General features: G+C 42.0%; 1 protein-coding gene across 1 annotated transcript in view; it reads left to right on the top strand.

The window, feature by feature from the left end:
- The window catches only part of PELI1 (pellino E3 ubiquitin protein ligase 1), a 61756-nt gene extending 40984 nt beyond the window's left edge, over window positions 1–20772 (top strand). The window contains exon 7 of the mRNA XM_073553761.1: window positions 14888–20772. Coding sequence (XP_073409862.1) covers window positions 14888–15454 — 567 coding nt within the window. The 3' untranslated portion in view covers window positions 15455–20772. The remainder of the gene's footprint in view (window positions 1–14887) is intronic.
- The last annotated feature ends 4141 nt before the right edge of the window (window positions 20773–24913 follow it).

The raw sequence follows: 24913 nt of genomic DNA, 5'->3' as shown, positions 1-24913 counted from the left end.
TAGATTTCTTGCAGGGAAAAAAAGGGGTCTATTTTCTCACGCCATGAATATATTTATAGCACTTTTCAAGCGAATTTCATCTTGTCAAGCTCAGAACACGCTGTTCCTCTTTGGGAAAAAAAAAAAATGGGAATACTGGATGATGATGATGATTCATCGTAACATGTTTTCTTTTATATAACTGGGCTGTTCTTTGACAGATTGAGTTGCAAAGGCCTGGCATATCAAGTCATTTCTATTAACCACTAGGCTGCTGCTTTTAAGATCCACGGCTCCGGCATGTTGATCAGATCTTAGGCGAACATGGCACTGCTCTGATGTGGCGCTTGTATCGTAAGTGTGGGATTATAGCCCACTGTAGACTTAGAAATAGCTCCCATTCCAGAAGTTGTATGCCTCTCTTCTTTTGCTTTTAGTGGTGTAACTTGTGGCTTCTGGACCCAATGCATAATGTGTATTAGACCTATATGGTTTCCATTTATTAAAGTGGCATCATATGCAGTAAAAGTGACTTAAAGGTTTATTCCCCCAAAAAATGAAGTTATCCCATATACATAGAATAGGAGCTAAATAATGTCCTTAAAGTGCTGTGGAATTAATGGTGCTATATAAATGAGTAAAATAGATAAATAAAATGGATAAATAATTTGCTGATCACTGAAGGTCTGACAACTAGGACCCCTAGCGATCCCGAAGACAGGGCTCTGCACCCCACTTGCTGAATGCAGTGGACGTGTGCATGCATAGCGTTTGCTAATAGTCTATGGGACTAAATGCAGTGCTCTGCAGCCCCATAGACGACCCATAAAGCACGGGTCCCGTGCATAGAAATGAGCAAACCCGAACTGAAAAGTTGGGAGTTAGCACCGGACACTATCCGGTACAAAACTCCGAACACTGACTTCTCCCAGAAGTCCATTTTAATGTTTGGAGTTCTGTGAGAGTGAGAGATTTTCCAAATACAAAGTGCGGGTCTACGTTGTTTTCAATGGGGTTCTGGTATCCTAAGTGAACTTTGAACTAAAGTTCTGGTTGTGTGCAAGAACCCGAACTTCAACGGATCCACTTATCCCTAGTTGTGCATGTGCAGGATGAGGTTGAACAGCCCCGTTATGGGTGTTCCCAGTGATCGAGCTCCCAGCAATCAGCCTTTTAATCCCTATCTCTTTCATGGGTGATAATTTTTTTTTTTTTTTTTTGGAATAACCCTTTAAAGTTGCCATACATAACCATTAGTGATGAGCGAACGTGCTCACTAGAACGTGTTACCAGAGCATGCTTGGGAGCTATCCGATTATCATCAGTGTGCTCGGATCATAGACAGCCGCAAAACATGCGTGCATTGCCTAATGAACAGACAATCCCTGCATGTGCTGTAGGCGTCTTCCGCCGCAAAACATACAGCAGCAGGGACTCGAAAATATACGAGCATGCCGAATATACACAGATAACACCTGAGCTTGCTCATGCCATCTGAAATTGTCAACTTTGATGGGCCTGACCACAGCCATCTGATGTGTATGAGGGACTCCTGGCTTCATATGCCAGAGGAGAGCAGGGATAAATAGTTTAACTGGCCAACGCTTCTTTTTTTTTTTTTTTTTTTTGTTCTGAGGGAAGATGAGCAGCTGCAAGAAGTTTCAGGTAGCTGCTTTCTCCCCAAAGAAAACACATTAACACTTTGTTGAGCATTTAAGTGTTTTTTGGGTCGCTGGCTGTTGGGTGAATGAGCTTTTGGTTCGCTTTCATTAGGGCTGGGTCCCACCTCACCAGTGCACCCTTTGTACCTACACTTCTAGTTGTATTAATTGATGTGTCTTCTAGTTGTTGCACGATCATTAATTTACGGTCCGCGCTACTAAATTTCTTGCCTATCTAGCACTGTTACGTTAAACATATATGTGAGCGCTCTATGCACTCGGCTTCTAATTGTTCCAGACAGGATCATTTCTGGTATGCCGCATCATACGCCTTTAGTGATAAGTCCCGTATGACTAGAATTTGGATGATTCATGGTCTTTGGGAAAGGCAAGGTTTACAAAGGCCAATATGAAATCACCGTTTATCAGGCGCACATCCAGATAATGACCCCAGTGTTGAGCAGAGCTAGGTATTTATATGGTGATGCTCTGCAAAGTTGGGACGAGAAATTCCTGCGAATTCCCTGCCAAGCAAACTACAGTAACTTTAATCCTGCTGCTTTCATCAAGAAACTCCTCTATAACCAGTCACACAGGGCAATTATTGCAATCTAACATTGTGTAATTCCAGCCCAGAGGTCACTTACTGTTGATTTCGACCATGAATTAGAAGACCTTTTTCTACAATACCCATAGTGGGTTAAACTTGCAGATAGATTTTACTTCTGCATAAGTAGAGCTTGGGGTGGGGGCTGTAAATGGTGTCTGGCATCTAGCTGGAAAGGACATATGGAAAATGGCATTACAAACTGCATGCTGCTCTCAGCCGACCCATCCATTGTGCAGGAATGGAAGACTGTCAGAGCCGCACACAGTTATGCACAATAATGTTCTTTTCAACTTTAAAGAAGCGTTTTTATTGTTTAAATCTGTATGTGATGTAGTGTGTATTAATACTCTCCTACCGCTGTTCTGCTCCTCTTCTAAATGACACCACCACTATGTAGACTCCTCCGTGTTGTTCTGCGTGACCCGGAAGTGACTATCACAATGTAGTAACATAGTTATTAAGGTTGAAGGAAGACTTTAAGTCCATCTAGTTCAACCCATATCCTGTCCTAACCTGCCCTAACATGTTGATCCAGAGGAAGGCAAAAAAAAAAACCCCATGTGGCAAACAGTAAGCTTCACATTCGGGAAAAAAATTCCTTCCCGACTCCACATACGGCAATCAGACTAGCTCCCTGGATCAATGCAATATTAAGAAAACTAGTGTATATACCCTGTAATATTATACTTTTCAAGAAAGGCATCCAGTCCCTTCTTAAATTTTAGTAGGGAATCACTCATTACAACATCATATGGCAGAGAGTTCCATAGTCTCACTGCTCTTACAGTAAAGAATCCGCGTCTGTGAGTATGTTTAAACCTTCTTTCCTCCAGACGTAGAGGATGCCCCCTTGTCCCCGTCACAGGTCTGAGTAAAAAGATCATTAGAAAGGTCTTTGTACTGTCCCTGCATATATTTATACATTGTAATAAGATCACCCCTAAGCCTTCGATTCTCCAAACTAAATAACCCCAAGTGTAATAACCTGTCTTGGTATTGCAGACCCCCTAGTTCCCTAATAACCTTGGTCGCTCTTCTCTGCACCCGCTCCAGTTCAGCTATGTCTTTCTTATACACCGGAGACCAGAACTGTACACAGTATTCTAAGTGTGGTCACACTAGTGACTTATATAGAGGTAAAATTATGTCCTCCTCATGAGCATTTATGCCTCTTTTAATGCATCCCGTTATTTTATTTGCCTTTGCAGCAGCTGCCGGACACTGGCCACTAAATGTGAGTTTGTCGTCCACCCATACACCCAGGTCTTTTTCAGTGACAGTTTTGCCCAGTGTTTTACAATTAAGCACATTATTATTTATTATTATAGCGCCATTTATTCCATGGCGCTTTACATGTGAGGAGGGGTATACATAATACATACAAGTACAGTAATCTTAAACAATACAAGTCACGACTGGTACAGCATGAGAGAGGACCCAGCCCGCGAGGGCTCACAATCTACAACGGGATGGGTGAGGATACAGTAGGCGAGGGTAGAGCTGGTCGTGCAGCGGTTTGGTGGATCAGTGGTTACTGCAAGTTGTAGGCTTGTCTGAAGAGGTAGGTCTTCAAGTTCTTTTTGAAGGTTTCCATGGTAGGCGAGAGTCTGATATGTTGTGGTAGAGCGTTCCAGAGTAGAGGGGATGCGCGTGAGAAGTCTTGTATGCGATTGTGGGAAGAGGAGATAAGAGGAGAGTACAGGAGGAGATCTTGTGAGTATCGGAGGTTTCGAGCAGGTAAGTACCGGGAGACTAGGTCACAGATGTACGGAGGACTCAGGTTGTGGATGGCTTTGTATGTCATGGTTAGGGTTTTGAACTGGAGTCTTTGGGTAATGGGGAGCCAGTGCAGGGATTGACAGAGGGGAGAGGCCGGGGAATAGCGGGGGGACAGGTGGATTAATCGCGCAGCAGAGTTAAGAATAGATTGAAGGGGTGCGAGAGTGTTAGAGGGGAGGCCACAGAGCAGGAGGTTGCAGTAGTCAAGGTGGAAGATGATGAGGGCATGGACTAGGGTTTTTGCAGATTCTTGGTTGAGGAATGTACGGATCCGTGAAATATTTTTGAGTTGAAGTCGGCAGGAAGCGGAAAGGGCTTGGATATGTGGTTTGAAGGAGAGATCAGTGTCAAGGATAACCCCGAGGCAGCGAGCTTGTGGGACTGGAGAGAGTGGGCAGCAGTTTACTTTAATGGATAGGTCTGTTGGGGGGGGTCACGTGAGATGGGCGAAAGATGATTAATTCTGTTTTGTCCATATTAAGTTTTAGAAATCTAGCGGAGAAGAAGGATGAAATAGCAGACAGACATTGAGGGATTCTGTTTAGTAGGGAGGTGATATCTGGTCCAGAGATGTAGATCTGTGTGTCATCAGCACAGAGATGATACTGAAAGCCATGAGATTCTATGAGCTGTCCGAGGCCGAAGGTGTAAACGGAGAAGAGCAGGGGCCCTAGGACTGAACCTTGTGGGACTCCGACGGATAGGGGGCGCGGTGAGGAGGTGGTGTGCGAATGGGAGATGCTGAATGTCCGGTCTGCTACTTATGACGCAATCCAAGATAGGGCCAAGTCTGTGATATCAAGAGATGAGAGGGTCTGTAGTAATAGGAAATGGTCCACTGTGTCAAAGGCAGAGGACAGGTCCAGGAGGAGGAGGACAGAGTAGTGTCGCTTGGCCTTGACGGCTAGTAGGTCATTGGTGACCTTAGTTAGGGCAGTTTCAGTGGAGTGGTGTGGCGGGAAGCCGGATTGCAAGTGGTCAAGGAGGGAGCAAGAAGAGAGGTGGGAGGATAGTTCAAGATGGACGTGTTGTTCCAGTAGTTTTGAGGCATAGGGGAGAAGCGATATAGGACGATGGCTAGATACAGAGGATGGGTCAAGAGAGGGCTTTTTGAGGATAGGTGTGATTGAGGCATGTTTAAAGCTTGAGGGGAAAACACCAGTTGTTAGTGATAGGTTGAAGAGATGGGTTAGGGTTGGGATCAAAACTATGGTGAGGTTTGGGATGAAGTGGGATGGGATCGGGTCAAGTGCACAGGTAGTGAGATGTGATCTTGAGAGTAGAGTGGAGAGTCGATCTTCTGTAATGGTGGAGAAGTTGGTTTTGGGGGAGGAGGGCAGGGCAGGTAGGAGGAAGGGCACTGGGGGTTATTGACCAAAACTGTCTCTGATATTAATCTTCTTGAAAAATGAGGCAAAGTCTTCAGCTGAGATGAGTGGAGAGGGAGGAGGTGCTGGGGGGCGGAGGAGAGAATTGAAGGTGTTGAATAACTGTTTAGGGTTGTGAGACAGGGAGGATATGAGAGATGAGAAGTAGGTTTGTTTTGCTGCAGCGAGTGTGGCCTTGAAAGTAGTGAGGGACTGTCTGAATGTGATGAAGTCCTCATTGGAGTGGGATTTTTTCCATCTCCGCTCAGCAGTCCTAGAAGCCCGCCTCAGTTCTTTGGTCAGACTGGGGTGCTAGGTCTGTCTGTTGATTTTGCGAGTTTTGGTATGTTTGAGAGGGGCAACTGATTATACATCTTATTCGTTCTACCCAAGTGCATGACCTTACATTTATCCCCATTAAAGCACATTTGCCATTTATCAGCCCAAGCTTCTAGTTTACATAAATCCTCCTGTAATATAAAATTGTCCTCCTCTGTATTGATTACCCTGCAGAGTTTAGTGTCATCTGCAAATATTGAAATTCTACTCTCTATGCCCCCTACAAGGTCATTAATAAATATGTTAAAAAGAAGCGGGCCCAAAACTGACCCCTGTGGTACCCCACTGCTAACCGTGACCCAGTCCGAGTGTGCTCCATTAATAACCACCCTTTGTTTCCTATCCCTGAGCCAGCTCTTAACCCACCTACACATTTTCCCCTATCCCCATTGTTCTCATTTTATGTATCAACCTTTTGTGTGGCACCGTATCAAAAGCTTTTGAAAAGTCCATGTACACCACGTCCACTGCATTCCCTTGGTCCAGTCCTGAACTTACCTGTTCATAAAAGCTTATCAGATTAGTCTGACAGGAACGGTCCCTTGTAAACCCATGTTGATATTGGGTCATGAGGTTATTCTTCTCCAGATACTCCAGTATAGTATCTCTTAGAAAACCCTCCAGGATTTTACCCGCAGTTGAGGTTAAACTTACTGGCCTATAACACAGGTCAACGAAAAAAAATTTTTTTTCTGGTGTCCAAAATATTTTAATGAATTTGGGGTATTTTTGGGGTGCTGACTCTGAATATGTCATCAGTTTTGCCAGATTGGCTCAAGTTTTTGAGATTTTTGGTATCTTATTTATAGCACTTGTTGGTAAATGCGACGCATCATCTCATTAATTTCTTTGGATTAGTACTTGAACTGAGCAGTTCTCAATATAGTTTTGTGTTAATTAGTGTTCTAAAAGTTTGTTCATAGCTTGATTTTTGCACTAACTTTATGTTGTTGTCTGTTTTCCAGTGAAAAGCATGAACTCATCATGAAGAAGTTGTCTTAACGATCCAGACTCATTCTGTTACATTTGTGGTGAATATACACTGCCAAAACATAGAAGAAACATAACACACTTCGTAAAAAAAGTGTATTTTGCCTATTTTGGGGTTATGCTTGGGGACCAAGACAAGTTTTGGGCACCACACATAGTGTGCAAAGCATGTATCGAATTATTACGAAAATGGAGCAAAGGACAAAGAAAAAGCTTCAAATTTGGTGTTCCAATGGTGTGGAGAGAGCCAAAAAATCATCATGATGACTGTTATTTCTGTGCAGTGCAAGTGCAAGGATTCAATAAGCATAAGAAACGAAAATGGGAGTAACATGGAATCTGCAAGAAGGCCTGTCCCTCATTGTGAAGATGTGCCTGTACCTGTGTTTACCATAAATAACAGTCATCATGATGATTTTTTGGCTCTCTCCACACCATTGGAACACCAAATTTGAAGCTTTTTCTTTGTCCTTTGCTCCATTTTCGTAATAATTCGATACATGCTTTGCACACTATGTGTGGTGCCCAAAACTTGTCTTGGTCCCCAAGCATAACCCCAAAATAGGCAAAATACACTTTTTTTACGAAGTCTGTTATGTTTCTTCTATGTTTTGGCAGTGTGTATTCACCACAAATGTAACAGAATGAGTCTGGATCGTTAAGACAACTTCTTCTTGATGAGTTCATGCTTTTCACTGGAAAACAGACAACAACATAAAGTTAGTGCAAAAATCAAGCTATGAACAAACTTTTAGAACACTAATTAACACAAAACTATATTGAGAACTGCTCAGTTCAAGTACTAATCCAAAGAAATTAATGAGATGATGCGTCGCATTTACCAACAAGTGCTATAAATAAGATACCAAAAATCTCAAAAACTTGAGCCAATCTGGCAAAACTGATGACATATTCAGAATCAGCACCCCAAAAATACCCTAAATTCGATGAAATATCTTTGGCACCAAAAATGCTGTTGACCAGTGAATTTCCAAGTTCAGTTTTTGTCCCCTTTTTGAATATTGGCACCACATTTGCTTTACGCCTGTCCTGTGGTACAGACCCTGTTATTATGGAATCTTTAAAGATTAAAAGTAATGGTCTATCTATGACTGCTTCATTCCTGCAGTACTCGGGGGTGTATCCCATCCGGGCCCGGGGATTTGTCAATTTTTGTGATTGATTTTTTTTTTTTTTTTTAAGATGCCGCCGTACTTCCTGCTGGGTTAAGCAGGTGACATTTAATGGAGAATTTTAATCCCTGATCATGTTATCCGTCATGGGATTTTCTGTGTAAATACTGTTGAAAAAGTAATTTAGCATATTGGCTTTTTCCTCATCCACCATTTCACTCAGACTATTTTTAAGGGGACCAACACTATCATTTTTTTAGTTTCTTACTATTTATGTAGTTAAAGAATATTTTGGGATTATTTTACTTTCTCTGGCAATTAAGTCTCTGTCTCAATCTTTGCTGTCTTGATTTGCTTTTTACAGAATTTATTTAATCTTCTGTATTTAGTTAATGCCTCATCACTACCTACTTGCTTTAATTCTCTAAATGCTTTCTTTTTATCTCTTATTGCACCCCTTACAACTCTATTTAACCATAGTGGTTTCCTCCTATTTCTCGCATGTTTATTCCCATACGGTATATATTGTGCACAGGTACTATTCAGGATGCTAATATACATTTCCCATTTTCTTTGTGTATTTTTATGTCTCAGGATATCGTCCCAGTTAATTGCACCATGATCATCTCTCATCCGTTGGAAATTTGCCTTCCTGAAGTTTAGTGTCCTTGTTACCCCTCTACTACACATCTTATTAAAGGATACATGAAAACGTATTAATTTGTGATCACTATTACCCAAGTGACCCCCAACCCTTACATTTGATATGCGGTCTGGCCTGTTGGTTAATATTAGGTCTAGCAGTGCCCCCGCTCTTGTTGGGTCCTGAACCAGTTGTGAAAGGTAATTGTCTCTCTTAGTTGTCATAAACCCATTACCTTTGCTGGAACTGCAGGTTTCTGTTCCCCAATGTATTTCAGGGTAGTTGAAGTCCCCCATAATAATGACTTCTCCTTGAGTTGCAGCTTCATCTATTTGCTTTATGAGGATATTCTCTGTTGCTTCCATTATTTTTGGAGACTTATAACAAACTCCTATCAGTAATTTATTTTATTATTTTTCCCCCCTCCCCTTATCTCTACCCACAGGGACTCTACATTTTCATTAGATTCATTTATATTATCACGAAGGATGGGTTTTAAGGGTGATTTTACATATAAACATACGCCTCCCCCTCGCTTAATCATAGAATCGTAGAGATGGAAGGGACCTCCTGGGCCATCTGGTCCAACCCCCTGCTCAAAGCAGGATTCGCTAAATCATCCCAGTCAGATGTCTGTCCAGCCTCTGTTTGAAGACTTCCATTGAAGGAGAACTCACCACTTCTCGTGGCAGCCTGTTCCACTCATTGATCACTCCTAACTGTCAAAAAGTTTTTTCTAATATCTAATCTGTGTCTCCTCCCATTCAGTTTCATCCCATTGCTTCTAGTCTTTCCTTGTGCAAATGAGAATAAAGTTGATCCTTCTACAATGTGACAGCCCTTTAGATATTTGTAGACAGCTATTAAGTCTCCTCTCAGTCTTCTCTTTTGCAAACTAAACATTCCCAAATCCTGCAACCTTTCCTCATAAGACAGGGTTTGCAGACCGGTCACCATTCTGGTCGCTCTTTTCTGATCTTGCTCCAGTTTGTTGATGTCTTTTTTAAAATGTGGTGCCCAAAACTGGACACAATATTCCAGATGAGGTCTGACCAAAGAGGAGTAGAGGGAAATAATGACTTCACGTGATCTAGACTGTATGCTTCTGTTAATACATCCTAGAATTGCATTTGCCTTTTTTGCTGCTGCATCACACTGTTGACTCATATTCAGTCTGTGATCTATTAGTATACCCAAGTCTTTTTCACATGTGCTGTCACTTAGCCCTATTCCTCCCATTCTATATATGCTTTTTTCATTTTTATTGCCCAGATGTAGTTCTTTGCATTTCTCCCTGTTAAAAACCATTCTGTTAGTTGCTGCCCACTTCTCCAGTTTTTTTTAAATCTTTTTGAATCCTCTCTCTTCTCTAGTATTAGCTATCCCTCCAAGCTTTGTGTCATCAGCAAATTTAATCAGTTTACCCTCAATTCCTTCATCTAAATCGTTGATAAAGATGTTGAACAATACAGGGCCCAGGACAGAGCCCTGTGGTACCCCACTTGAGACATTCTTCCAACTGGATGTGCAGCCATTTACGACCACTCTTTGGGTCCGATCACTAAGCCAGTTATGAATCCACCTAACAGTTGCCTTGTCCATTCCATACTTAGTCATTTTTTCAGTAAGGATTGTATGAGAGACTTTGTCAAATGCTTTGCTGAAGTCAAGATATACTATATCTACAGCATTTCCTTGATCGACCCAATCAGTGATACCGTCATAGAAGGAAATTAAGTTAGTCTGACATGACTTATTAGTTACAAACCCATGCTGACTCTGTTTAATCACTTCATTCTTATCCAGGTATTGACATACATGTTGTTTAATAATTTGTTCAAAGATCTTTCCTGGTATAGAAGTCAGACTCACCGGCCTATAGTTGCCTGGGTCCACCTTCTTCCCCTTTTTGAAGATAGGAACAACATTTGCTCTTCTCCAGTCTTCTGGCACTTCTCCTGTTCTCCAAGAATTTTCAAAGATCATGGAGAGGGGTTCAAAAATTTCTTCTGCTATCTCCTTCAGTACTCTGGGGTGTAATTCATCTGGACCTGGAGACTTGAATTCATTTAGGTTAGCTAAGTGTTTCCTCACTATCTTTCTGTTTATAGATATCCTGGATTCTTCTATTCCCTTAATAGGACAGTGAATAACAGTTGATGTTACATTTCCTTTCTGAGAGAAAACAGATGCAAAATAGGAATTTAAAAGTTCAGCCTTCTCAACATCCTGTCTTACCATTTCATCATTTTCATCCTGTAAAAATCCTATAGCATCTTTGACTTTTCTTTTACTTTTGACATATCCCCAAAATCCTTTATTTCTTTTGACATCTCTTGCAAGCCTCAATTCATTTTCAGCTTTAGATAATCTGATTTGTGCCCTGCAGGTTCTGCAGACAGCATTATATTCTTCTTTAGATATGCCTCCCTCTTTCCATTTTATAAACATTTTTTTTCTTCCTTTTTAGCATGTGCTTAAGTTCTGTGTTCATCCATCCTGGTTTCCTTAAATGCTTCCTATTCTTCCCTCTTTTCGGAATTGTTAACAACTGTGCTTTGAGAATTTCATTTTTCAAGATTTCCCATCCTTCCTGTACATTTTTGTCTTTAAGGATATCCAGCCATTGGATCCCTCCAATTCTCTTTCTGAATCCCTTAAAATCTGCCTTTCTGAAATCTAACCTTGACGTCTGAGTCTTCACAGGTCTTCCGCCTCTAGTTATCCAAAATTCTAAAATAGCATGGTCGCTACCTCCTAGGGTCCCAGCCACTTTTACCTCCTCAACCATTTCCTCCCTGTTTATAAGGATTAGATCCAAGGTAGCAGTTCCCCTTGTTTTCTCCCTTACCTTTTGGAAGATAAAGTTGTCAGCAAGAGAGGATAAGAATTTCCTTGACCTGTTAGTTTTGCCTGAGAGAGATTCCCAACAAATGTCTGGATAGTTGAAATCTCCCATGACAACTATGTCATATTTTTTGGAGAACTTGGCCATTTGATGCATAAAGAGTTCATCCATATCTTCAGCTTGCACAGGCGGCCTGTAGTAAATGCCTACAATGGTGTCCTTTCCATTGTTCTGTCCTTGTATTCTTACCCAAACAGTTTCCACAGAACTCCCAGTCTCTGAAGCTTCAATCTCTGTGCAGATATACGCGTTTCTAACATACAATGCGACACCCCCTCCTCCTTTATCAAGTCTGTTTCTTGCAAATAAGTTGTATCCTTCTAGTCTTGTATTCCAATCATGTGTATTGTCCCACCAAGTTTCAGTGATTCCAATGACATCATATTTCTTTTCCTGTGTTAGTAGTTCCAATTCTCCTTGTTTGTTGCCCATGCTTTGTGCATTAGTATAGAAACATTTTAGTTTGTGATTGGTTTCTCTTTCTCCAATATTTTTATTAATTAGATTCTTTCGTCTTTTTTCTTCCTTTCCAATTCTAATAGCAGAGTTCTCAATAGCATTTATCAGGTGTATGGCTTTTTCTGGTCTTTTGCTTCCCTTCCCATGTTCTAGTTTAAAGCTCTCCTTACAAGTGTAGCAAGGCGACTTCCAAATACATGCTTTCCAGTCTTCGTAAGGCGCACCCCATCTCTAGCAAGTAGTCCATCGTATAAGTAGTTCACTCCGTGATCCAGAAATCCAAATCGTTGCTGACGGCACCATCGACGTAGCCAGTTGTTCACCTGCAGAATCTTATTCCACCTCCTTGTTCCATGGCCATCCACTGGGAGGATGGAAGAGAAGACCACCTGCGCTCCCAGTTCTTTCACTTTCTTGCCTAAGTCTTCAAAGTCTCTGCAGATGGTTTCCAGGTCGTTTCTTGCGGTGTCATTTGTCCCCACATGTAGTAGCAGGAATGGGTAGTAATCTGTAGGTCTGAAGAGTCCTGATATCCTGTCAGACACATCTTTAATTTTTGCACCTGGAAGACAGCACATTTCTCTTGAAGTTATATCCGGTCTGCAGATAGCGGCCTCTGTTCCTCTCAACAGGGAATCCCCCATGACCACCACTCTCCGTTTCTTCTTCACAACATTTTTCTTTCTCCATCCAGGAGGACTCTGAAGGCGTACAAGGTTGCTGTTTGTTGGCAAAGTCTTATCCTGATGTATTTCTTCATCGTTTTCCTGCGTGAGAGCCTGGTACTGGTTTCTGAGCAGTATGGGTGCTGACTGCCTCCTGATCCTCCTGCTTCTCTGGGTCACATGTCTCCATTCCTCTGTTTCTTCAGGTGCACTTCGAATTTCTTCTCTTTCTGTAACATGAAGAGATAATTCTGCTCTGTCCAAGAACTCTTCACCTTCCTTAATGATCTTCAACGTAGCTAACCTCTCTTCGAGATTTTGCAACTTTTCCTCCAACAGGGACACAAGCTTGCATTTGTGGCATGTGAAGTTTGGCTTTTCCACTGGTAAATCTGTGAACATGTAGCAAGAAATGCAGCTCACCAAATGGCTCCTGGCCTCTTCCATCTTGAGATTTCTTAAAAACGATGAAAGATGAGCCAAAATATCGGCGCGCGGTTTTTCCGATTTCCTCTTTTCAGCTGCAACGGCCAAAACCCAGTGATCGTTGAGCTCACGGAGACTCTTCACTTATCCCAGAAGGCACGGGGAATATGCAAATGATCTCCTCAAGACTCTTCCCCTGGTTTTCCGATTTCCTCTTCGCTTATTTGTTCAGTCATTTCTGAACAGACTATAGCCCTGTAAATTAACCGCCCAGTCATGGCTCTCACCCAGCCATGTCTCAGGTATCCCCACCATGTCATAATTATGTTCCAACAACATTAGCTCCAATTCCTCCATCTTGTTGGCGATGCTTCTGGCATTAGTATACGTGCACTTTATGTATCTCTCTGTACCTCTATTCTTAAATTATTAACTGTTCTAACCCCACCCCCCCATGCCACCCCCACCCCTAATTTCATTATTTGTGCCCAGGTCTCTATCTGCACTGTCTTCCCCTCCTATAAAAGGAATACCCTCCCCCCCCCCCCCCCCCCCGTCCATAGTTTAAACACTCCTCCAACCTTCTAGCCATTTTCTCCCCCAGCACAGCCTCACCCTCCCCATTGAGGTGCAGCCTGTCCCTAGCGTAGAACCTGTAGCCAACTGAGAAGTCGGCCCAGTTCTCCAGGAACCCAAACCCCTTCTTCCTTCACCAATTCCTGAGCCACTTAATAACCTCCCTAATCTCCCGTTGCCTCTCTGGCGTGGCATGTGGTACAGGAAGTATTTCTGAAAATACCACCCTGGAGGTCCTTGCTTTAAGCTTGCAGCCTAATTCTCTGAAATCATCTTTAAGGACCTTCCACCTACCTCTAACTTTGTCATTTGTGCCAATGTGCACCATGACCTCTGGATCCTCACCAGCCCCTCCCAGTAATCTGTCAACCCGATCAGCAATGTGTCGGACTCGAGCGCCAGGTAGGCAGCACACCGTTCGACGATCACTGTCTTTGTGACAGATTGCCCTATCTGTTCCCCTAATAATTGAGTCCCCCACTACCAGAACCTGTCTGGCCTGCCCTGCTCTCCTATTTCCCCTCTTACTGGAGCAGACACTCCTCCGGCTTTCAGAGGACATGCCTTGCTGGAGCAGTGCTACTCCTGCACTAACACTCCCCTCATCTGCCAACTTAGCAAACTTATTGGGGTGTGCCAGATCAGGACTAGCCTCCCTGGTGCTCTTCCCTCTACCCCGCCTTCTAACTGTCACCCAGCTAGCTGCTTCATTGTCCTGCAGCTCCAACCTAGCATCCCCCCCCCCTCATCTATCCCATTGAGCGTCTGCTCAGTGAGCAGAAGACTCCTTTCCATATTGTCTATGGATCTCCGTGTTGCCAGCTGCACATTTAGATCCAGTATCTGGGCTTCCAAATGCACAACGTGCTCACATCTTGCACAGCAGTATTGACCCTCGACCGGCTGTTTGAGGGTGCATACTGCTGTGCAAGATGTGAGCATGTAAGTGTATAAAGCATCAGGACGAGGCAACAAAGGCTTTCATTGTATCAGCGCCGTCTGTCTCACGCATAGAGCGTAGAAATGAGACGGCAGGTCTCCGTTACGGTGACATCACTTAGAAGAGGAGCAGAACGGAGCTGGACACCGGAGTAGGCGTAGGTAGATGAGTGTATTGACGCTGACACTACATTACATGCACATGTACACACAGCTAAACAATAAGAATGTTAATGGTTGTGCTTCTTTAAGGAGCTCTTAGCACCCACTAGTTAAATTGTTATCAACGTAGTTTAGACACAGTTGTTTAAAGTGCATTTAACAATGACTTGTTAAAGCGGTTGTCTCAAATATATATATATTTTATTTCCTGCTAAAGAGCAATAATAACCATAATTGTTACAATTTTGCAGGTGGAAAATGAAAGCAACGAACTTCAGGATGGGTCCCTCATTGATTTATGTGGAGCCACTTTGTTATGGCGCACGGCTGAAGGCCTTTCCAGAACTCCAACTGTGAAACACTTGGAAGCCCTGAGACAGGAAATCAACGCAGCGAGGCCTCAATGTCCCGTCGGCTTTAACACCTTAGCTTTCCCCAGCATGAAACGAAAGGACGTTGTTGATGAGAAACAGCCTTGGGTTTATCTAACCTGTGGACATGTGCACGGCTACCACAACTGGGGGAATAAAGAGGAACGGGACGGGAAAGACCGGGAATGTCCAATGTGTCGGTCTGTTGGACCATACGTTCCTCTGTGGCTGGGATGTGAAGCTGGATTTTATGTGGATGCTGGCCCTCCGACTCATGCCTTTAGCCCCTGTGGACACGTGTGCTCAGAAAAAACAACTTCCTACTGGTCCCAGATTCCTCTTCCTCATGGTACTCACACTTTCCATGCGGCGTGTCCATTCTGCGCACACCAGCTTTCAGGGGAACAAGGTTACATCAGACTTATTTTCCAAGGACCTCTAGACTAAGTGGCTTTTGTTTGCTTTTTGTCAGGACTTGCACTGAACACATAAGCTATGATGGGTTTAGTTTGCTTTCCGGCGGACTGTTCCGAGTTACTAGGAGTCCTCAGCAAGTTTTGATCGGAAAGGAAGGAAACTATCGAAGCATGGAGAACAGTGAGAAGAAATAGGAAGAACTTGTCTCTGAGCAACCAGACATTTCAAAAAAACGGGATTATGCAGATCTGATTTAATTGCCTTCATTACTCTTTCTGAATGACCCACCTCAGTATTAACTTATTTTGTGGAAACTGGGGAGAATACAGTCAGCTCAAACTACATTAGTTTACAGTTCAACACACAGTGTAAAGATATAGGACAACTTTTGTACCTAACTTTAGTACGGAAAAATTCCCAGCGACTCAATCAAATCGTCCTACACATTTAACCCGTGAGATTTGGATGCGTGAAGTAGCCCAGGGACAAGTCAATGTGTAAAGTAGCCCAGGGACAAGTCATCACAACCGGACAAAGTTCGGTTATTTAGTTTCTGTCGCGGGTTGCGTCAGGCACATCTTACCATTTGAATCACGTGACGTCCGGAGTCTGAGGGATCTGTAAATACGCAGCTCATCGATGTTCTCTGCGTTTAGTCTGATCGGATGATAGTCGGTTTGCAAATGTTTGCAACATTTCAGGGTTTTATTTATTGTTAGTGACTTTTGATTCTTGATCTTGTAACATTACGTGTTTGTCCTTTTTTTTTTTTTTTTTTTTTTTTTTTTCTTAGCCATTTTGGGGTTTTTTTTTGGTTTTTTTTTGAGCAAGTGAGAACCTTTGTACCATTGTACATTCAGATCTTCATTGGGGACTTTCACTCTTTTTTTCTTAAATTTCCCAGAGCCTACTTCCTCTTGCAATTAAATCCCATGATTTCTGTGTTGCTTCAGCAGATCGTAGAGTAGAATTTATTTTTATTTTCCGCTTGGTTCAATGATTGTGGCATAGCATTAGCTTTACATCCTCATGTTCTTGGCTGGAGAGGTGAAAAAAAAATTTATTGGTGAAGAATTTGTAATCTTGGAGGAAAAAAAATAGACAGAAGCAAATTAATAATTTGCTGACGTAGGTTTTTGTCTTTTTGTTTCTTGGATTTTTTTTTTTTTTTTTTTTGCAGACGCTCAGGAAAAAACTACATGGGTAGCTACACTATTTTCATAATGTAATAAAGAGCAGATGGGTGTTCAGTTTTAGATTTGTGTCTCTTCTGGTGGTTTTGAGAAGCCAGAACCTGAAATCTCATCTTATGCTGACCATACTGATGAGTATAGGCAGATCAGGCTATACGTGGGGGACTGCCCGATCCTTACTGGGGTCCTCTCTCGTTTATTGACTGGGTTGTCCCAAACTTTCTCCATATGAATAGGCGGACATGTTTGGCTGAGCCGAACGTGCATGTTAGTTATAAATGCTTCAGGCTGATTGTTCTCCTCTGATTATGGGCACCTTATGCCCAACATTTACAGGATGGGATGACAGCCATTTTATTTCTTTTTGTAAATGTAGCATATCGATCTACTAGGAAGCCGATTTAAGCGAATTGGATTTAAAAGTAAATGAACACCCTCAAGTACCATTTTTATGATTTTAATAGGGTCAATATTCTGTGCTGATTCATTTCTTAAAGGCGTCCTAGTGCTAAGAACTCCAACAATCGGCAGTAATCTGGGGATCCTGGGCGGTAAGGGCATCTGGCCAAGAGATGAGGATTCTGAACACTGGATCACTCTGTTAAATCAAACTCCTTGGTGGAATACATGCCTTTTTTTTTTTTTTTTTTTTTTTTTTTTTTTTAGGACAAATCTTTTAATATCTCGTTATTATTATTATTGCAGCTTAAAGGGGTATTGCCATCTCCAAAATCCTATCCCAATATGTAGTAATAATTACCAAATGCCACCAATTTAGAAATGTGAAGTTCTTCTGATTTGCTTTGTCACTTACCCCATGTGCAGGGCATTGCAGTAGCTTAGGTATCCATGGTTACAACCACTCGGTGACAGCTGCCGTAAACATGGTTATCGAAGCTAGTGCAATGCCCTGCACATAGGGTAAGCAACATAGTGAATTGGAGGTACTTGCTAATATTATCATTATTATTATTATTATTATTATTATTACTACTACTACACCTAGTACATAGTGGGATAGGATCTTGGAGATGGGAATACCCCTTAACATAACTTCAAATATTCCATATAATCCTAGATTAAAGCGCCCGAACCTTTTGACTACAAAAACAACTTTGTAAAAGAACAGCCCACTGTATGGCTGTTAATGGCAAAATAGAAAAAGTTATAGCTTTTCAAAAAGAGGAGACGAAAAGACAGTAAAAATCCCATGCCTTACAATGGCTCTTGAGAAGAAAAAAAAATGATGTATGAAAAAAGTTTTGTATATGTCCCCCATTGGTCTGATGACAGTCTTGGTCCCGGCAGCTTTACTTCCAGCATCTTTGTCTCTGCCTATACATGGAAAAAAGGGTCTGGCTTTAGTAAGTAGCGCTAGTCATACATATGGTTTTCACCCCCTTTCCGACATCCGCCATACATTTACTTCACACGCCAGGTACGGATGTATGGAACACTCTGAGCCGGCATCATACCTGATGGATACCAGAGATGTTACACAGCTGGCATCTGGCAGTGATCGGCGATCGCTGCCATTAACCCCTTAAATTTCTGTCTGATAGCAACATTTAAGGGATGCTCTCTCGGAGGAGCACTATTCCAATCGCGGGATGCAAATGGGTTGATATTCCTGTGGATCTCAGCCACATGGTGGCCTTTAGCGACTTTGGCCCTGATTTTATCATTTTCTGGGGTTTCAGTCACCTGTCTGATGGTATTTGTTGCTCTTTTTCGCACCAAATTTTTCAAAATGATGCACACGGGTGACTCTTGCCCAAAACAAGAAGTGGGGGTTTTTGTGACTTTTTAGCTCAAAAAGTCAGATTAAAAAATTGCTGGTCTACATAAAATTACTCCACGGTGATACTTGGAGTACAATTGCGTCAACATTTTTACAACTTTTCAAAATGTGACACATTAGGAATCGGCAAAAACTTAGGTAAACTACATAACCCTTCCAACAGCGATAAATATCAAGAAAATACACAAAGGCAAACACCTGGGTTTAGCTTTGTAATGTATAGAACAGGCGATCAAACTATCGCTGGTTCAAGCCCCCTATGGGGACTAAAAAAAAAATTTTTTTTGAATTTGAAGGTTCCCTTTTTTTATTTAAAGGCAAAGCCATAAATAGAAAAAAAAAATTGGTATTGCCAGTCAATAAATCTTCAATATAACAAAATAAAATAAACTCGATGTTTACCGTAATGGGTTAAATAATTAAAGTAAAAATTAAAACAGAATTATCATTTTTCCCGATGCTGCAATTCCTCTAAAAAAAATTTTATACAAAGCAACCAAAATATTATGTGCATATTATATCAATATAACAATATACTTTACAAAGCTATTAAAAAAAATCCTCATATTGCTACGTAGACACAAAAATTAAAAAGTTGACTCTTGAAAGAGATCGAGGTAAAAATTAGCGTAAAAATTAGCACATTCTCGCCTCGGCTTTGTTTTTCACAGATCCGTTGTTTGCAGTTACAAAATTGAAAATGGTCATATGAATAAAGCCTTAATATGAGCGGTTAGCCAGCTTCCTTCACATGCAGAAATGGTCACATGCCTGTATTGGAATTTGAGCTGCCGTGACCAAGGCTAAGGCCATCTTCACAATGTCCGTGATACCCGGTACTTGCTCTGATCACAAGACCCTGCCTGACCATGTTGTATACTGACCTGAACTAACTGCCTCTTTGGCATATATGATGGAGTTAGCTTGGGCCAGGAGGCCCAGAAGTCGGGTGGACATAGAAAAATATATTCTTTTATATTTGTATGACCACGGAGAAAACCATTTTTAATTGGGCTACCATTAAAGGTTCAAATTAGGCTGTATACTTAATTGTCTTAAGAAATTAGCACAGAATTTTGCACGGACAATAGCTGTTTTAAAAAAAAAAAAGTGGAAGCTGGCTTTAAAGCGAATCTGTCACTATGTCGTAAGTGACCAGTTTTCTTATTATATTCGAACTTCTCCCCCATGAGTATTCATTGTTTCCTTAAAATCCACCATACGGTTCCAGATATGACCTTTTTATGTATAAAGTTAATTTTTATTGTCTTTACAAGAGGGCGTGGCTCCCCGTTCTTCGGGTGTGTGGCTCTCAGATCCTCAGGGGCTTGGCTCACACATCCTCTGGGGCGTGTCTTTAGGCTCCTCTGCATTTTTACCCTACTAGTACCGGTTTCTTCTAAAGACCATGAAAATTCTCACTATATAAACAGGCCTATATCTCTGGAACCATATGGCAGATTAAAAAAAGAAAATACTAGTAGTTGGAATAAAATAAGAGCAAAAAGTTGGCCACTGTTGATCTACTTATAGGTCCTCTTTAAGCCAATACGGTATCTATGAGAAGCATTTTTTTTTTTTTTTTTTGCATATTGCAAGAAAAAAATGGCTGGCATCTCTGTTCTAAAATACACTTTAAGCTTTCCACCGCACCCGAGAGCTACTTTGTATTCACAAATGTAAATAACTTTCTATTGTCTTATAGATATATAAATGTGTGTGTAAAGAGTTCATACTGTAAGATTGAGTTTTATTTCTTTTACAACATAATTTATTTTCTTTCACAAGGAGATCTGGCTTTTACTAGCAGAGGTTGTAAGCAAGTTTTTATGGGCATTGGGGTTTGAACGGGTCAATGGGGAACCATCCATGATTTTACAAAAACTTTTATTTAAAAAAAAAAAAAAAAAGATAAAATTGTCTTACTATGCATTTACTTATTGCATAAAAAAAAAGATTGTGATTGTAGTTGTCTATGAAGTCATTTTCTCTTGCTTTTTGTGGCGGCCGTGGCGACCTATTTTGGATATGAATGTTAAATTATGCAATTTCTGGTCAGCATTATTAGTATGCCTTTTGTTTCCAGTTTACACCTGCAGCCTGTACATTGGTGAATGTGTATCCACACTTAAAGAGGTATCAGGAATATCTTCTGTATTAGGTGGAGCATTTTTATTTCACTCATTTATAAAGCATTCCTTCTACAAGAACTCTGTTTTAGAGCTAAGCCATAATTGGTGCCCTTTGTGCAGACGAGCATACTGTGTATGAAACCTACATCGAAAATATCTATGGGGCAGTTACTGAGAAACCTTAAGTATCTTTGCATATTAAATGAATTATGTGAAACTTGAGATTCTACTTTTAAGCGTCCAGTTTTCTTAGTGTTTAAACATGCTGCCTCCTAGGAACTGCTGTAATTAATAAGAGAACTGTAACCTGGCCATACACATTGAGTAACTGGGTCGGAGAACTGTGATCTTCCTCCCTGCGAATGTCCATGTGCCCAACAGAATTTATAAGGCCAAGCCTTCAGTGTGAAACCCTTTCCTATACGTATGCATGTATAAGCCACTAAATATTTCCCACAGGTACAAAAGGATTGGGCATGTCTGAAACCAACTGCTCAATCCTTTTCTTCTGACATCTGCCAATGGGAGACAATTCTGGAGGCTCCCATAAACATTAGATGGTCCACTCTCCGAACCTGCACTCAGGTTAAGCAAATGTTTATCTTCAAGCTGGCTATACATTTTAGATTGTCATCAGAAGGTGACCTACCTGTATCAGATGGTTAATTTTCTGAAGTGTTTTTTGTTTTTTTTTCCATTTTAGTGGGGAAAACTAGTATTTGATACACTGCCGATTTTGCAAGTTTTTCCACCTACAAAGAATAAAAGTCTGTAATTTTTATCATAGGTACACTTCAACTGTGAGAGACAAAATCTAAAAATAAAATATAGGAAATCACATTGTGTGATTTTTTTTTTTTTTTTTTTTTTTTTTTTACATAAATTGCATTTTATTGCATGAAATAATTATTTGATCACCTACCAACTAGCAAAAATTCTGGCTCACAGATCTTAGTTTTTCTTTAAGAAGCCCCCCTACTCTGCACTCATTACCTGTGTTAATTGCACCTGTTTGAACTGGTTGCTTGTATAAAAGACACCAGTCCACATACTCAATCACACTCCAACCTTTCCACCATGGCCAAGACCAAAGAGCTGTCTAAGGATACCATGGACAACATTGTAGACCTACACAACTCTGGGATGGGAAACAGGACAATAGGCGAGCAGCTTGGTGAGAAAGCAACAAGTGTTGGCACAATTATTAATGATAGAAGAAACACAAGATGACTGTGAATTTTCCGCCGTCTGCGGCTCCATGCAAGATTTCGCCTCGTGGGGTAAGCATGATTCTGAGAATGTTCAGGAATACGCCCAGTACTACACAGAAGGACCTGGTCAATGATCTGAGATAGCTGGGACTGCAGTCTCAAACATTACCAATAGTAACACCCTACGCTGTCATGGATTAAAATCCTGCAGGGCACCCAAGGTCCTCCTGCTCACGCCAGCACATGTCTAGGCCCGTTTGAATTTTGCCAATGACCATTTGGATGATCCAGAAGAGACATGGGAGAAAGTCATGTGGTCAGATGAGACCTAAATAGAACTTTTTGGTATCAATTCCATTTGACATATTTGAAGGACGAGTACAACCCTAAAAACACTCTCACCTGTGAAGCATGGTGGGGGAAACTTCATACTTTTGGGGTGCTTTTATGCAAAAGGGACCGGACCACTGCACTGTATTAAAGGGAGGGTGGGTAGGGTCCTGTATCGTGATATTTTGGCCATCAACCTCCTTGTAAGAGCATTGAAGATGGGTCGTGGCTGAGTTTTCCAGCATGACAATGACCCGAAACACACAGCCAGGAGTGGCTCCATAAGAAGCATTTCAAGGTCCTGGAGTGGCCTAGCCAGTCTCTAGACCTGAACCCAATAGAAAATCTTTTTGGAGAGAGCTGAAACTCAATGTTGCCCAGCGACAGCCCAGAAACCTGAGAGATCTGTATGGAGGAGTGGGCCAAAATCCCAGCTGCAGTGTGTACAAACTTGGTGAACTACAGGAAGCGTCTGACCTCTGTAATTGCAAACAAATACCAAATATTAAGTTCTATTTTTCTATCATATTAAATAATTTGCATTTTATTGCATGAACTATGTAAAAATCATGCAATGTGGTTTTCAGGATTTTTTTTTTTTTTAGATTGTCTCTAACTGTTGAAGTGTACCTACGATAACAATTACAGACCTTTATTCTTTGAAGGTGGGAAAACTTGCAAAATCGGCAGTGTATCAAATATTTATTTATCCCACTGTATATGAATATATAATAATTGGGAATACTATGTCACTGAAAAATGAGCACATTGCTAGACTCCTACGTGTATGTCCACATGTCCAGTAATCTTCCATAGAATGGATCCAGCAGTAATCCGTTGGCAAGAAAGTTGCTAACAGTCACAACACATGCAGGGATTACCTAACAGCCCTGAGACATGCAGGCGCGAGGACTCTTAACATATTATTCAAGCAAGCCGAAGTCACTTGATTAGCACCTGAGCATGCTCAGATAACACCTTATCCAAACACGTTCGCTCATCACTATTAAAATATCGCTGAAAAAGCCATTTGGCTGCATTCGCAAAAGCAATTGTACAAAAATATAATTTTTTTTATAGTCTGTCACATAAGCATTATTGTTTTCGGTGAAGCTCAGTTCAGTGGAGTACATACCGAAGATTAAAATTTAGGCCCACTTTTTCCCTTCTCCCATGACAGGACCACATGAGAGGGTGTCTGCCCAACAGGACAGGAACCCTACTGAATGAAAAGGCGGTACCTCTCCTCTGTATCAGTTCGGTTTCCTGTCCTCGTGGATACCTACAGAAGCAAGCGGTACACTTACCTGGGAGGGTGTCCGTGAATTCAGGATGCGGTCCTCGGGTGAGGTGACGCCAGCCAGGAGGTTGCTGCAGCGCCATGCAGGCGGAGACCTCTTGGGTAAATGTCTCCTGCCTGCATGGGTCCCGGGTCTGCGCATGCTGAGGATTGCAGGAGCGTCCTAGCGATGTGCGCCGAGACGCGCTTCCGGGGCTGCGCACGGCCGGAGACGCTGGGGGAGCCAGCGTGGCCTGAAGCCAAGTGCGCCGGAAAGCGAGGTTGCCAGGGTCTGCGCACGCGTGGGACGCAGGAGGGGAATCCGGTGTGTCACGCTGGAGATGGCGGCTATACGGGACTGTGCGTGTGCAGGACTAGGGGAACCCGTACATACAGCATGCCGGATTTAAAACTGATGAGGCTGGGTCACCCAATATTTGAAGAGAAGTGCCCAGGAAGATGGTGGCATTTCCAAGGCAATTCCTAAGGGTAGCTTTATATGTAAAAGGACAACTCTGACATTTCCAGCACAGAACACTGCCCTTCAGTCTGTCCATGGACCCAAGAATCTTCACCAAGATTGTTCTGGAGGTCACACTTACGGGAAAAGGACGTACTGGTAGTACCCAATCTGGACGATTTATTAGTGATCGGCAGGACAGAAGACTAATTTACTACTCAACTAAATTACATCCGAAACACTATCTCCAATCTTGGTTGAATGATAAATATCGAAAAGTTTAGGCTGCAGCCCCTGAAGGTTCAATCCTTCTTGGGGCTTATTTTGGACTCTGAGAAACTGGTCTATCTCCTACAAGAGGAAAAGAGGGACAAAGTTGTAGCCCTAGTATCTGCAGTTTTGTCCAATCCTGTCCCTGAGGAAAGCCATGTCTCTTCTAGGATCAATAGCCTCATGCATTCCAGCAGTACAGTGGGCCCAATGTCATTCCAGGGCTTTTCAGCAGGGTGTCCCAGAAGGGGAAAGTAGGCTGGCTGGACATCTGGAGGGGAAGATTAGGCTTTCCCAGGAAGCAGTAGACTCGATGGCTGGTGGCTGGATCCAGGGAATCTATTGCGAGGCGTCCCATGGTCCCTCCCAATATCAGATGTGATAGTGACAGATGCAAGTGCGGAAGTATGGGGGGGGGGCGCATCTCAGAGACCATATAATGCAAGGGATCTGGTCAGAAACAAACAAACAGTTCCTCAAACTACAGGAAACTACTAGCAATAAAAAACGCAGTCAGAGAGTTCCTTTCTTGTTTAGAAGGGAGCCATGTTCGAATATTGTCGGACAATTGAACTGCTGTAGCCTATATCAATCACCAATGGGACACAAGATCACGGCCCCTAATACGGCTAGCCCTGGATATTCTCCAGGTGATGTAGAAACATCAGCTACAGATATTGGACCTACACATAAAGGGGAAAGAACGAGGAAGCAGACTTCCTCAGCCGGCCAACCTTGAAATGGGGAATGAGAGCTGGATCTATCAGCAGATTGTGAATCTTTGGGGGCAGCCAGAGATAGATCTATTTGCTA

This window comes from Dendrobates tinctorius, unplaced genomic scaffold (genome assembly GCF_039654945.1).
Source record: "Dendrobates tinctorius isolate UK_male_01 unplaced genomic scaffold, ASM3965494v1 ptg000203l, whole genome shotgun sequence".
NCBI classification, from domain to species: Eukaryota; Metazoa; Chordata; class Amphibia; order Anura; family Dendrobatidae; genus Dendrobates; species Dendrobates tinctorius.
Note: the sequence above shows the minus strand (reverse complement) of the source record. Positions and strands in the feature narration are given on the sequence as shown.